The sequence below is a fragment of the Jaculus jaculus genome, chromosome 7, assembly GCF_020740685.1.
Source record: "Jaculus jaculus isolate mJacJac1 chromosome 7, mJacJac1.mat.Y.cur, whole genome shotgun sequence".
NCBI lineage: Eukaryota > Metazoa > Chordata > Mammalia > Rodentia > Dipodidae > Jaculus > Jaculus jaculus.
This window is the reverse complement of record NC_059108.1, coordinates 10720259-10735339: the sequence shown is the minus strand read 5'-3', so window position 1 is coordinate 10735339 and position 15081 is coordinate 10720259. Positions and strand designations below refer to the sequence as shown.

The following is a 15081-nucleotide window of genomic DNA, read 5'->3' as shown; positions in this document are numbered from 1 at the left end:
AGTTTCGGCTAGCCCCCGGAGCTGAGTAAACCGGGTGGAGGGAGCGGGCAGGGATTTCCTGAGGGCGATAGGTAGGGAGGAGGGCGCGGACCCAGGACCCCGAACCTGCCAGCGCCGAGCGCCACCGCCAAGCGCCGCCGCATCGCGCGCTCGACCCGGGGGCCCCCCGCCCTCGCCGGCCCCCCGCCCCTCTCCCCGGGGCCGGAGGGAAGCGAGCCCGGGAGGAAGAAGAAGAGGGTAGGTAGGGAGGCGGATGAGGGGTGGGGGACCCCTTGACGTCACTGGAAGGAGGTGCCGGGGTAGGAAGTGGGCAGGGGAAAGGTTATAAATCGCCCCCGCCCTCGGCTCTTCTCCATCGAGGTCCGCGGGAGGCTCGAGCGCGACCGGCCAGGGACGACGCACTCCCCGCGGCACCTCCCGGCGACAGCGGCTCCTCCAGCGCAGCGTCCAGAGACAGGATTTTGGGTTTTTTTTCTTTTTTTCTTTTAAACCCCGGGAAGAGTGTTTGTCCCCCTGGCTAGGGGAGGACCACGGAGGATCGCTCTCACCGCGCCAGACAGGAGCGCGAGGCCCGAGGAGGTGGAGAGCTTAGGGACCGGCTCCGGAGACGGGTCGTCGGCCTCGGCGAGCGCGGGGCACCCGGCTTGCAGGCCGCGTGGAGCTCACCATGGTCAGCTGCTGGGACACGGTGGCCCTGCTGCGCGCGCTGCTCGGCTGTCTGCTGCTCACAGGTGAGGCGCGCCGGGGTCCCCAAACCTCTGCTCGCCCCCCCCCCACTCCACCGCCCTCTCCCCGGGAGCTCGAGCAAGACAGGGGTGCAGCGGGGTGGCCAGAGCGACGTGCACGCAACGAGGCCGGGCTTGCAACCTCGCCCACCGCCTCTCACCCGGGGACACTTGTTGCAGCGGGCACGGTTGTGGGGGGGGGGGTGGATGCGGGGATCCAGCGCCTCTGCTCGGAGTGGGGAGCTTCGGAGAGTGGCTAGCCTGGGACCCGCGTGCATCACGGCTCAAAACTAATCCTTGCCCCTAAGGACACCCAGAGACGCCGGTCCCCTGTCCGGCTCCCTGGTCGGGTCTCGTTCCCGAGGCTCCCCGTACGGGGACCACCCACTGGCCTGACAACCCAGAACCAGCTACCCGGCGCGGCTGGCGAAGTCCGCAGCCAGGAGCATCCGCTGCTGGTCGCCAGAGGCGGGGGCATTAGCGACGTTGGGCACTGGCCAAGACCTCAGGCCATCTGAGGGAAGGAGAGCAAGTTTGGTGGTGGTGGGGGGGCGGGGAGGTCGCGTGCCTGCCGGGACTAGATGGAACCCCAGAAGAGAGTCAGCTCTGGGGTTCCCGGACTCGCTTAGGGACCGCCCCGGAGGACTCGGGGACGCTTGGCGATCACCGGGTTCTTCCCCACGGTTCACCGAGCGCAGTCACTCCTGGAGGGAGCAGCAGGTGGGGACGTGGCGCGGTCCCAGGTCGTCGACTTAAGTGATCCCCCCAAACTGACCAAGGCAGCGCCGGGGCACGCGTACGGCCAGGTTTCGGAATTGTAATCCGAGCCCTTAAATGGCGAATTTAGAAAGATGAGTGGACAAGGTGTGGACCAAAAGATGTGGTTTGAGGAATTAGTGAGGTCTGGCCTTCGCTGGGGTTTGCGGAATAGGCGGTGGAAGGGTTAGAAGATGCCGTGATCAGTGTGGAGACCCTGGTCCCTCAAAGGATCAAAGCCCGACGCCCCGCAGGAGCTCAGACCTGAGGTCCTGGCGCAGAGGGGCTGAGGGCGGCCGGTGCTGTCCCTTAGCGCCCAGAGCCAGATACAGATCCGAGCACCTTCTGGGGGGACAAGCAACGTGGGGGCTGGGGGGCTGGAGGACAAGGTCAAATACGAAGTGAAATACAGAAACTTAAAATTGTGGTGCTTCTGAGAAGGAAAGCCAGGAAGCATGCCTTTAACAACAAAAGACGAGCCATCCCGACTAGTCCGTCTTAAGTGTGAAGACTAATTTAATTAGGCTGGAAGTTGTTAAGAGCACAGCGAAGCTGCAGTTAAGTCTTGAGACACAGGGCGAAGGCACAATGTCTTAGAACTTGCCATAGGTGGAGGAAGGGGCTAAGATGGCCATATGAAATGAAAGGTTGTATTTTCTGTTTCATAAAGTTTAACATTGAAAAAGTTGCCCAGATTAAAATATAACTGCTTGCCTGGAGAATCTAACTTCATAAGTCCATTATATAAAGGGCACATCTAGGTAAGTTACTGTAACCGACACCCCCCCAAAAAAAAACCACACACACACACACACACACACACAGAAAAACACAAGTTTTAATGGATTTTTGGCATCGCATGTCTGTCTTCGCTTTTTATTCCAAAAAACACGGTGGGCTTTAATAAGAAGCATAGTTTTATTTGTGTTTAAGAACATCACAGGTCGTTGGAAGCGACATAAACCATGAGCAGGGATCAGTCTATGATTATACTTGACATTATAATGTATCAAAATGGTTCAAAAACCTGGAACTCCTGGTTTTTAAAAAGCCCTTACATGTGCTTCAGGAATGAGGATCAAGACAGGCAAGGTGTGATGACCCCCCCCCCCCTCAGTGGGCTGCTTAAAGAATTTTTTTTTTTTTTTTTTTCACTCACAAGTTCATTGCAAAGCTGCCTTCGAAAACAGCTGCTCCTCGGGCTGAATACCATGGCACAAACCATCCACTACTTTCTGAGTCACAGTAAGGCTTTTCAACCCAAGGAGTGGGGCTGGAAGTAGAGAATCTCATTCTGTGGTCAGAAAGAGGATATTGTTTCTGCCCTGCAGATTTACTTGGAGTCCATTTGAGTCCCTCTGAGCCTCATCAGGTATTCTACTTTAAAGATCTATCAGTTCCCAATACCGCATACGCGTGTGGCTGTGCGGTATAAAACAGCCAGAGGTTCAGTAAGACAAAGGGAGAATTTTCATTCTTCCAAATAAGCTGAAATTTTTTTAACAAAAAAGGCCATAAATTCCATGTTTTCAAGTCCTCTGTTTTGTGATTGCTTTCTCGATAAAAATTACCAGTTCTTTAGCATTGCCTCACTTCCATATTTTAAGGCACCACACTCGTCATGAAAGCCAGTGGTCTTTCCTTTGCTCTGTTTTTCTTTAATTCTTGAACAGCTGACATAGGACCTATTTCCACATCAAATGTGATGCCTTTCTCATATTGAAATTCATTTGTTATAATTTTTGTCATTTTTCTCCAAGGATTATAAATCTACAGTCTTTCAACATGTCATGTTCTAAATGATAATTATTTGAACGCTTGCTGGTCTGACCGGCCTTCCAACTGATCCGTTGTGTTATAGATAAGCTGTAGGATACCATCTAGTTCTTCAAGACTTTTTAGTGCAGTATTTAATTACTTCATTATTCAAAATTCTATAACAGGCTATGCAGTTTCTTTTCAAGATATGACCAAGTAGGTATTTTTCTCTTCATATGTTAAATGGAGAAATTGGGATAGACGGTTGATGTCTAAGCTTCTTCTCCGACTCTGAAATGCAACAACTGCTGCCAAGAAGCAAACTGAGTAGAGTCCCTTGGCTCCTTCCTCCTGGTTCTTACAGGAGCATGTACTGTAGACACTAGACCATCGGTGCTAGCCTCGTAAGGTTGACCTGGGGTTATCTTGCTATCAGTGATCAAACAGTGCTTTATTTTCCTTAGTAGAATATGCCAGACCAACCAATTACCTTGGTCTTTAGTGGGCTGCCTTTTGCAAGAGGTGGGCTGATAGTAGATGCCCCCAGCCTGTAGTTCATTAGCTCGGGCACTTCTCTGCCCAGCAGAATGTACAGTTACAGCAGAGACACTTTCTCAGCACTTGAGCGGTGTTGACTCTTCTGAGGATACGCTGTCTTTAATCTGCGATGGGTTTCTTGATCATTCAAAAAGTCAACACTTATTCGATCAAAAAAAAAAAAAAATGACTTCAAAGCGAGTTCCTTTTGCTTCCAACAGGGTTTCTATACCCCTTACTGAGAAATCAAACCTGTTTTATGTGACTTAAAAAAAAAACAAAACCAAAACAAAACAAATACTTGCTTCTTTTCCAATAATGATTGGGACATCTTTGTGTGTAATATAGAAGTTGAAAGGATAAATCACAAAAAAATGGCTTCATATTGATTCCCCCCACCCCCAAAAAAATATGTGAGGCCTTTGAAGGAGATGACAATATAACACAGCAGAGTTGTGACTGAGGTTTACACTGGCTCGGAGAACAAATAACAAAGTAAGCCACTTTTACAGTGCTTTAAATCGTCACATGTGTGAGTGGGCCTAACAGTGAGAGAAGGTGCGAGAAACTCTAGTGTTAAAGGCAGAACCTGTGGGTGAAAGTGGGGGGCAGGCACGTGAGGCTCTTGGCTCTGGTACATGTCTAGGCTATATAGGGTGATACCAAGTCAATATCGCTTTTTCCAGTGTTTGTCATTGCAGATCGGGGAGGGAGGCCATTTAACCATCACAGCAGAAAGGAAAACTAAGGGTTTTACTAAGAGCGGTTAAAAAGCATAGACATCCATTGCATTGGGCTAAGCTTAACAGAGGTGAGCAGTCCATCCTTTTGCGCAGGGTTACTCTGCAAGAGAGGCTTGTGGACAAGTGACCAGCTCGCTGTCTGAAGCTTTGGAGGCCGCCTGCACTGGGTGCCTTGGGCATTGCAGGCTGCTGGTTAAGGTGCTGGATTTTTATACCAGATTGAAGGAAGGGAAGGAAATGGGAGGAATGGGGTATTTGAGGGAGGGCTTGAAAGGAAAGCCTTTGGCTTAGCACATGGGACCGCCAGGGGTTTCATTAAGGAAACGGTTCCATTGAGTCTGCTGAAGATAGTGGAGTCGATTTCCTGCATGGCCGATGGGCGGATGTGGTGGGATGTCAAGAATTTCTGGGGACTTCCCATCATTCTTGGTAAACCTGGATGCCTAAAGACCAGTTCTGACCGCCGCTCCTCCCTTTGATGACAAGCTCCTTGGGAACTTGATCTTGTCCCAAAGACACATCCATTGTGAGAACTGCATGGAACCTCATCTGTCCACTCACTTCAGAGATGAAAAAAATGGCCCAGAGAAGTTTTGTGATTTTTTTTTTTTAAGATCAACAGTTGGCTAGTAGCAGACCCAGGAAGACACCTGGAGTTCCTTCTCTACATAGCATTTTCCATTTCATTTCCATATATCCTGTGGGCAGAAGAGAGATGTTCAAATGCTTATTGACTAGCATTGTGATGCTAAAATTTCTTTGTAAATCATGGCACTGTATTAATTTGTTTGCTTAGTATTTTTTCTGTGGTGGTAGGGGGTTGAACCTGAGGCTTCTCATATGCTAGAAAAAGTACTCTACCTCTCCCCCAGATTGCTTGTTTTCTTCCTTCCTTCCCTCCCTCCCTCCCTCCCTCCCTCCTTTCTTTCTTTCTTTCTTTGTTTTTGAGAGAGAGAATGGTGAGCCAGGAACTTCAGCCACTGTAAGTGAACTCCAGATGCATGCGCCCCCTTGTGCACATGTGCAGCATTGCATGCTTGCATCACTGTGCATCTGGCTTATGTGGGACCTGGAGAGTCAAACATGAGTTCCTAGGCTTTGCAGGCAAACACCTTAACGCCTTAACCACTAAGCCATCTCCCCAGCCCCCAGCCTCTATTTCTCAAAAAATACTTTATTTGGGGGCTGGAAAGATGGCTTAACAGTTAAGGTCCTTGTTTGCAAAGCCTAAGGACCCAGGCTTGATTCCCTAGTACCCATGTAAGCTAGATGCATATGGTGGTGCAGGCTTCTGGAGTTTGTTTGCAGTAGCTAGAGGTCCTGGCATGTCCATTCTGTCTCTCTCTCTCTTTCTTTGTCTCTGCCTCTCCCTATCTGATTCTTTCTCTCAAATAAATAAAAAGAAAAAAAAATATTTATGAGAGAAAGAATGTGTGCTCCAGGGCCTCTAGTCACTGCAAACAAACTGTAGATGCCTGTGCCACCTTGTGTATCTGACTTCTACAGGGGTACAGGGGAATCAAACCTGGATGCCTTAGGCTTTCCAGGCAAGTGCCTTAACCACTGAGCCATCTCTCCAGACCTCCACACCTTTTTGAAAACATGAATTTGTCTTCTTGTGTAGCCCATGATGGGCTGAGACAAAGAATGTCAAAAGGATGGCTGCTTAGTCAGTCGCACATGGAGGTATTTGTGAAAAGATTTTCTTCATGGGCACGTGAGCTCCCTCTTTTCAATGACTGTGGTTTATGGTACTGGTTTCATGTCTTAACCACATCCCTACACACACACACACACACACACACACACACACACACACAGGGTTCCAGCTCCCCTGACTCTCTCTGTCCCAAAGAGACTGTCCTCCTTTCGATGGGCCTTCCCTCCACTACGGCCTTCCTGCAGCCCGCTACCATCGACGTAGCTTTGCCCTCCCTTGACCTGCCCTCTCCTGCCTGTAAGATCCAGGGCAGCAGTGAAGCTCTTCCTTGTAACCCCAGATCAGCGAGGCTCCCTCTCTCAGGCTTCTCTCAGATCTCCTGCGTGTCACCCCCCACAGTACTTCTTACCTGCATTATTCGTATTTTGGGTGCCTGGGCCCTCCATCTTTGGGAAGAAGAAGCCAGTGTCTTAGCTTTCCTTAGGTCTTCCAGTCAGCGTTGGAGTGAGTGAATGGCTCGATTTTCTATACACTGCCTCTTCCCAGGGCTGGATATGTACTCATTCTAGTATGCCATCAATGTTGCTGTCTGTCCACTTGGCCCTGTTACATGGGATGACGCAGAGTGACAAGTCTCAAGTAGGAAATCAGCTATGGTCTTCAACTGCCTGAGAAAGCCACCTAGTAGTGAGGCTTTGATCTCTCACAGCTTCTGTCCCAGCCTCTACTGGGGAGGTGCCAAGCATATCCGTCTGCCTTATCCTGCATTCTCTTGAACAATTTTTCGAGGTAACAGAAGTCCCAGCTTGTATGGTTTGACTTACTCACCCCTTACTTGTTTCATACCCAAGTCCTTGGGTGCCAGGCCTAGGAGCAAACCTGAAATGCAATGCCGCAATCAACTCTGTCGCACGCACTGGGTGCGCTTGTGTTATAGGACCAGACTGGTCTGCCTCAGTTCATGCACATAGGTTCCCGGGAGGATTCTGCCCTACTTGGTATGAAAGCTGATCTTAAATGAGTCAGGCACAGAAAGGCACCGCATGTTCTCACTTATATGTGGAACTGAAAAAGTTGATCTCAGAGGCAGAGAGAGGGTAGAATGGACACTGGAGAGACAGGGAGACAAGGAAGGAACTAACGATGGAGGAAGAGTGACTGAGGGTGCAGGAAGTTTTGCTCTAGGAGGAACTACTTCCATAACTTCTATGGAAGAGTGACAACTTTGTCAAAGGTTTTTGTATATTTTAAAAATTGCTACTCAAGGGCTGGAGAGATGGCTTGGTGGTTAAACTCTTGCCTGTGAAGCCTAAGGACCCCGGTTCGAGGCTCAATTCCCCAGGACCCACATTAGCCAGATGCACAAGGGGGCACACGCGTCTGGAGTTCGTTTGCAGTGGCTGGAGGCCCTGGTGCGCCCATTCTCTGTCTTTTTTTTTCTCTCTCTCTCTCTCTTTCTCTCTGCCTCTTTCTCTGTCTGTCACTCTCAAATAAATAAACAAACCGAAAAATTTAAAAATTGCTACTCGAGAGGATTTTGAATGTTCCCAACACAATGAAATAATATCTGAGGTGACCAGTTTGCCAAACACCTTACTCTGTTCATTATCTTTTATGCGCACACTGGAACATAATGCTTTGCCCCATAACAATATATGGTGATTTTCTCAGTTAAAGTTTATTTATTAAAACATACACACATAAATAAAGAACCAGAAAAAAATTGACAATAAAGATACAGTCAATGAACAAAAGCATCTGTTTGAAGACTGGAGAGATGGCTTGGCGGTTAAAGTGCTTGCCTGCAGAGCCTAACGACCCAGGCTCAATTCCCCATTGCCCACGTAAAGCCAGATGCACAGAGTGGTGCGTGTGTCTGGAGTTTGCTGGAGGCCCTGGTGCACCCATTCTCTCTGTCTGTCTCTTTTGTCTCAGTCTCTCTCTGCTTACAAATAAAATATATTTAAAAAAAAAAACAAGCAAACATACATCTGTTTGAGCTATCTCAACCCTGTACATACCTGTAACAAATCCCTAACATGCTTCTCAAAGCATGGTCCATGAACCACCACTATCAGAACCTTAGAAATGAACTGCATCAAAGCCTGCTTATTTGAATAAAGCAGGTGTTTGTTTATTAAGAAATGGAGAAACACTGATTTTAGTGAAGGACTCGTGGTCAGATACTCTACACTCAGACCCTAGTGGATGGCTTTTGAACTGTATGACTCAGGGACTGGCTCTGGGCTGGCCACGGCCTCTGCGGTCTCCCATGTGGGTCTTGTGTCCTGTCTTTTGCTGGGACACCTGTGTCCCGGTCTCTTCATAAACTCTTCCACTCAGTTTGGATGTGTAACTGAGGTAAACAGAAGCTGTGGTCTTGAGGAACACCATCCTTAACCAGATTATGGGTGGCAAGATCAAGGTCTTAAGAAAAAGATGGATTTGATGGAGAATAGTAAAAATGACATGAAATAGCTAGGTTTTACCCAAAAATGAAAGCTCTGTGAGGCATTTGTTGCTGAATGGAATGAAAACCAGCATTGCAAAGTATCCCCTTCCGGAATATTCAGCTGTCAAGGAGACGTGGGTCTGCGGTGTGGTAGGTAAACCCCGCGTCCTCTGTGGCTTGGAACGCAGTGCATCTGCATTCTCTCATGACTCCCTGCTACACAATTTTTTTTCTTTTGGCCAAAGTTTTATTTAGTCTTTTCACAGATTATCATGGGGCTCCCAGGCACTTTTTCCCTGCGGGTCTCCTATCCTGCCATTTCATGGGTGGGGTATAAATGGGATTTCCTTTCAAGCCACAGACCCACCCATGTGGTCTGCAGAAGCAAAGCTCTTGACAATTACCAGATTCTGTCGTTGAAAAAGGCCTCAAGTGAACCTGGTATAATTAAAAAGCCTTGGTTTTTATTATATACAAACATAAAACCACTTAAAGTCAGGGCCACCTTAAGCAAAACACTGATGAGGACTTAGTCTGCCAAGGGATTTCTGTGAAACCCTTTGCAGCTCTCTAGGGCCATGGTCCTGAGCCTGAGCTCTTGGTTAGACCAGTGGAGAGCTTTAAGAATGCGCCTTCCAGGTCTGCAGCCCCGACCTCGTCACTCATGGCCTAGGTGGGTATCTGGGAGCAGTCATCTCAAACATCCCCAGGCTTCCAGTATCTAGGTGGGATTAAGAACTTCAAATTCTGGCCTGGAAAGATGGCTCAGAGGTTAGAGGTGCTTGTCTGCAAAGCCTGATGGCCTGGGTTCGATTCCCCAATGCCCACGTAAGTCTTGAGGCACAAAGCGGGGCATGCATCTGGAGTTTGTTTGCAGTGACAGGAGGCCCTGGCGTGATCTGGACACTGGGAGCCGGAATTGAATTGCAGGTTTACACAACCCAGCTAAATCCATTAGCCCTCCTCCTCCTTCTTCTCCTCCTCGTCCTCTGTCTTCCTTTAGGTGACATGTAGCCTTTCTTCCAGTTCAACACTGGTCACAGTCATACTGTTGACCTGTCCTGGGTACCCACAATGCCTCAGTCCAGTCTTTTGACATTCCAGTATGCCTTGCCAAATTCTGTCTGCATTCTTACGGTAGCTTGTTTCTCTAAGGAATCTCCATAGCTGGGGTGGGGGGTGTCAGTGCCTCGTACTTGGGGAGCATACTGCTGAAACAGTATGGTTGGTATGCCACAGCTCCATCTTCAACGTCAAGAAAAGCCGTTGCTACTTGGAAACAGAGTCCCTGGGCTGGCCGATGCAAGCTGCTTCCCCTTCCTTGAGAGCGTTGGGGATCCCTCCAGTATTGTGTGAGCTCCACATTGGCACGGGCACACAGAGAACACACACCTTCCGCCTGCTTCTCCAACAGTTTGTGTCTGTCATCCACTGCGACATAACATGCTGTCTCAAAACTTGGTGGCCCACGTCAGTTCCTATGTCCCCTGATGCTGTGGGTTAAACATATGGGGACTCAGCTAGCTGGCGGTTGCTTTTTTGGTTAGAAAAAATGGGCTATTGACCTATTTGTACATGTCCATGTGTATGTGAGCGGGTATGCTAGTGTGTATGCGTGCATCAGGGTCTCTTGCCTACTACAAATGAACACCCATCTGGCTTTGTGTGGGTGGCTGGGAATTGAACCCAGGCCGGTAGGTTTTGCAAGCAAGCACCTCTGACCACTGAGCTATCTCCCCAGCCCGTCAGCTGGTGCTTTCCTTCTGGTCACTTGGGAAGCTGCGGTCCCTTGACGCCAGCCCTCCCCCTCTCCGCACAGCCCTCCGCCTATTTAGTAGTCAGCCAGAACTTTCTTAGGTGGAGACTGGGTGTCCCAAGGACTTAAGGGGAAAACACGGCAAGGAGTTGGGAGACCTGGGCTCTGGGACTCCTGCTGAAGGCTGTCACACTGTGCCACTCAGGGCAAGTGTGGATCCAGACTCCCGGACTGGGGAGACGGGAGCTTAATGTGCTGTTTCCCAGTCTTCCCAGCACTGTAACACCTCCCCCACCCGCACCTTTGCTTTCCAGTCTCGCTGTCAGATTGGAGCTTGGCCAAGAAAATTATAGTAACTAGCAGACAATAATAAATGCCAAAGTAGTGCCTTTGCCCTTTTACCAAGTGTCTGGGAGCAGCACACTAACCAGTGGAGGAGCTTCCCGCCCATTCACAAATCTTTTGGCTATGGCACGTAGACCATGGTTAGCCTGGCATACCGACTTGGCGCAGCGAGCATCTCAGAATTACCGTGACACCAGCAAGGGTGTCAGCTGGCCTCAGGTCCCGTGTGTCAGCTGCTTGGCCGCTTCCTGAGGCTAATCACATGGGCTCTTGACTTAGCTCTTCTGGACGACGTAGGGACAGAGATGTCAAGGGGCCGGAGGCAGGGGAGAGAGTTACCTCTCTAAACGGTGGCACTCAGACCTGTGAGGAGAGAGTGACAGCTTTGGGTTAATGACATACTTGTCTTAACATGGTGTGAAAAGCATGAATTGCTTAAATCTGCTTCCCTCCGACTCCAAGCTTTGGTGGAGGTGGGCGTGTTTGTCTCCGCTGGCTCTCAGAATCCATCTGCCCTTGGGGTTTCGCCATCCCCAAGGAATGTGAGGAGACACCGCTACCCCCGCTTAAAGTGGCCCTGGGAGATTCCACTGCTGTGTGATGCAGACGCCACTAAGATCTGCGCTAAGGCAGAATTTTTATCATGGGCTTTCTTCAAGTAGCTTAGTCAAGAACATTCACAGACGTGTCAGACAAGGACTCCGCCCAACCTCCGTGAGCACGATTTGACATGGGCTTCCAAACGGCTCTTTGGGATGTGGCCTTAAACTAGTTTCGAGCCAGAAGGGTCATGGGCTGAGGCCAGAGTCTGTCTTGTGTGGCAGATCCTTGATGGAAAGCAAACTGCCTGTGCCCCTTTCCAGGAATCCTGTGTCTGCTGCCCCGCGTACCGTCTGCATGCTGCAACCTCCAAGACTGGCTCCTCCCTCCCACCAGCAAAGGGCCCAAAGAGTGCCACAGCCTCAAGGCACAGGGAGGGAAAGGGAGCCCTCTCTCTGTCTCCGGGGAAGGAACAGGAATGCAGCTCCTGGGCAAGCTTGGCTCATGCTACCTCCTGTTAACCCACCCCCACACTTTGACCCCTGGGGTGATGGCTCAGTGCCCTGAGGCTAGGGACAGCGCTGCCGAGAGACACGAGACACGGGCTGTGTATAGATCAGCCAGACCAGGTTCCCAATGTCGAAGTCAGTCCTCTTCTCAGCAATTACCTAAAATTGCTTGAACGAGGAAAACCTCGAGATGAAAGAAAAGAAAAGGGGCTGGTTTGCTTGTTCTGCAAACAGGGGGGCTTGAGCTAGGGTGTAAATGCCCGGTGGGCGTGGTAGTGGACACAGGGGATCCCCAAGGCTAGCAGGCTAACTGGGCTAGCTGAGTTGGCAAGCACGGGGTTCAGGTGAGAGAGCCTGCCTCAGTAAATAAAGACAAGTGCATCTATGATTAATGGTATTGTTTTGGAAAACACTGTTTAACGCTCTTTTCCACTTAATGTCTCCTGTGGGGCCATATTTCCATGCACTGCTGCTCTCTTACAATGTTGATAGCCTCAGAATCTTCTCCATTGGTAATTCTGCTAAAACTAGAGGGGGGAACATGCGTGGAAACTGAAGAACTGTGGGGCCTAGAATGGGTATTAACGCACACAGGACACATATTGATGCCCATAGCGTCTTTAGGGCTGGGGCGTGCTGGGTGCATGTGGTCAGTGGGCAGATGAAAGGTTATCCAGCCCACTCTCCAGCCCCTCCTCTGCGCTCAGAACTAGTAAGGGGAAAAGCCAAGGCAGAGGGTTCGCCACACGGTACTTAGAAAGCAAGTGAGAAAAATGAGGACACTGGGCTGGAGAGACGGCTTAGCTGTTAAGGCGCTTGCCTGCAAAGCCAAAAGATCCTGGTTTGATCCTCCAGGACCCACGTGAGCCAGATGCACCAGGGGGCGCACGCATCTGGAGTTCCTTTGCAGTGGCTGGAGGCCCTGGAGTGCCCATTCTCTCTCTCTCTCTCTCACTCTCCCTCTTTCTCAGTCTAAAATAAATAAATAAATATATATTTTTAATGAGGAAACTCACAAGAATGCTGGTTTTCAGAAATGCTGGTTTCCCCTTAGCTCTTTTGAACTGACTACCTTAGTGACTCTACATCCAGATTTTTATTTCTTTTTAAGTGTAGCCAAAACTTCTGCTTTGGAAGAATGTTAGCCGTACACTTGGCAGGAAAGATTTAAGGAATTAATTTTCTTTCAGTGATTTAGAATGCTAGATATTCTCTCATGACTTCATGAGGAAGAACTTGAATTCTGACCACCAATCTCATAGCCAGCTGACACTGGAACCAAACATCCAGTTTCAATTTGAGTTCAAGTGTGTGTAGAGGAATTTTATTCTCTCTCTCTCCTCTCTCTCTCTCTCTCTCTCTCTCTGTCTGTGTGTGTGTGTGTGTCTGCTTGCAAATGAATAAATAAATAATTCTTTTAAAGGGCTGGAGAGATTGCTCAGTGGTTAAGGCACTTGCATGCAAAGCCTGATGCTCCAGGTTCAATTCCCCAGTGCCCACATAAAACTGGATATACAAAGTGGTGCATGTGTCTGGAGTTTGTTTGCAGTGGCTAGAGGCTCTGGCATGCCCCTTTTCTCTCTCACTCCCCCCACCCTCTCCTTGAAAATAAATAAATAACATATATATATATAAAATGTTAGGGCATTTAAACCTATTCACTTAGAAGGTATCAAGTAATTATAACCAAGTGACCCTTTATATTTTATTTATGAGAATAAGTGTGGTGATATAGCTCACTAAGCTTTATATGTGCTTGTCACTATGCTTGTAGGTTGTGAATCTTAGAGTGTTTTCCCAAGGTGCATCACGTGACGGGTCTGTGACTTCCTACACCGAATACTGTGTGCCTTAAGCACTGAGTCCAGTTTGGTCTGCTGACAGATTATTTTACATTTCCTGGTAGCACCTGCTCTACTTTGAAGTGGCATCTCCTGAGAGGACAGCTCTGGGCTGGACACCCTTCCAGGGAAAGGACTGCTTCCAGTCCATCTTTGCTATTGTGAATCTGCCACAGTACCAGGTGCATGGTAGCTACTCCATAAATCCTCGTTGAACTGAGTGAGACCGTACCTTAACCCTCTCCTCAGGGGCTCCTGGGCTCTTGCAGGAGTCATGGCTCTGTGCTGGCTCACCTTCTAAGAGCTCATGTGAATGCGTAGGTGGAATTCTTGGCCTTATCTGAGGTGGCCACATTCTCCCTAATTGACTTGTGACCCAGGATTGAGAATGAGGATGTCAGCCATCCAAGGGATGCTACCCTTTGAGAGGAGCCCTCCTGCGAAGATTCTTTTGGCAGGGTAAGGTTCCCAAACAGTGCTGGGCATGGTGGTGCACACCTTTAATTCCAGTGCTCAGAAGGCAGAGAGAGGTAGGAGGATCATCATGAGTCTGAGGCCAGCCTGAGACTACATAGTGAATTCTAGGTCAGCCTGGGTTAGAGCAAGACCCTACCTACAAAAACCAAATAATAATAATAATAATAATAATAATAATAATAATAATAAATGCCCAAGCAGCACAGAAGAGAGGTGGTCTACAGAACCTTTAATTCCTGGGTTCACCAACACAGCCCGAAAACCCAGATGCTGCTGCTGGCCTATGGCTTCCCTGTCAGGACATCTTGTTGAAAACTATGTCCTCCTGCTCCGAACCATCCATGGGACAGGCTAGATGATGGAGACAGGTGGGACAAATGAGTTCTGATCACACACTGCATCTGAGAGCTGACAGTTACTGTCCCCATTTTGAATCTGTCCCCACCCTTTGTCTTAGCTCCATTCAAAAACCGAAATGCAACACCATATGTTTACTCATGCCTTTTTTCCCCAGTGGCAAGATAGTCTTAACTTTAAAAAAAAAAAAGAGTGAACTAAAGTATCGGGAGATAACAACCATAGCTTCCTCTCAGCAAAGCAGATAAGGAAGGCAAGAGAATTCAGAAGAAAAAAATTACTGGGCTAGAAATATGGTTGAATACTTGCCTAGGATATACATGGCCCCTTGTAGCATACACAGACAAAAGAGAGAGAGAGAGAGAGAGGCTGGAGACATGGCTCAGTGGTTAAAGGTGCTTGATTGCCAAAGTCTGCCAGCCTGGATTCAGCCAACGTTCAAATCCCCAGAGGCACAAAGTGGCACATGCAGATGGAGTTTGTTTGCAGCTGCTATTAGTCCTGACGTGCACATTCTCTCTCTCTTCCCTAGCCTCTCTCTCTCTCCTTGCAAATAAATAAATACAAATTTTTTTTCAAAGAAAAAAAAGATTTAGAAAATACCTTCTCATCTGCAGTTCTTATC

The 15081-nt window shown here is 48.8% G+C and overlaps 1 protein-coding gene across 2 annotated transcripts in view; it reads left to right on the top strand.

Moving 5' to 3' along the window:
- Positions 1–398: 398 nt before the first annotated feature.
- The window catches only part of Flt1 (fms related receptor tyrosine kinase 1), a 207716-nt gene continuing 193033 nt past the window's right edge, over positions 399–15081 (top strand). Inside the window, exon 1 of one of the 2 annotated variants that reach the window (XM_045153903.1) lies at positions 399–731. In XM_045153903.1, coding sequence (XP_045009838.1) covers positions 668–731 — 64 coding nt within the window. In that variant the 5' untranslated portion in view covers positions 399–667. The remainder of the gene's footprint in view (positions 732–15081) is intronic. The other variant, XM_045153904.1, reaches the window with a different exon arrangement.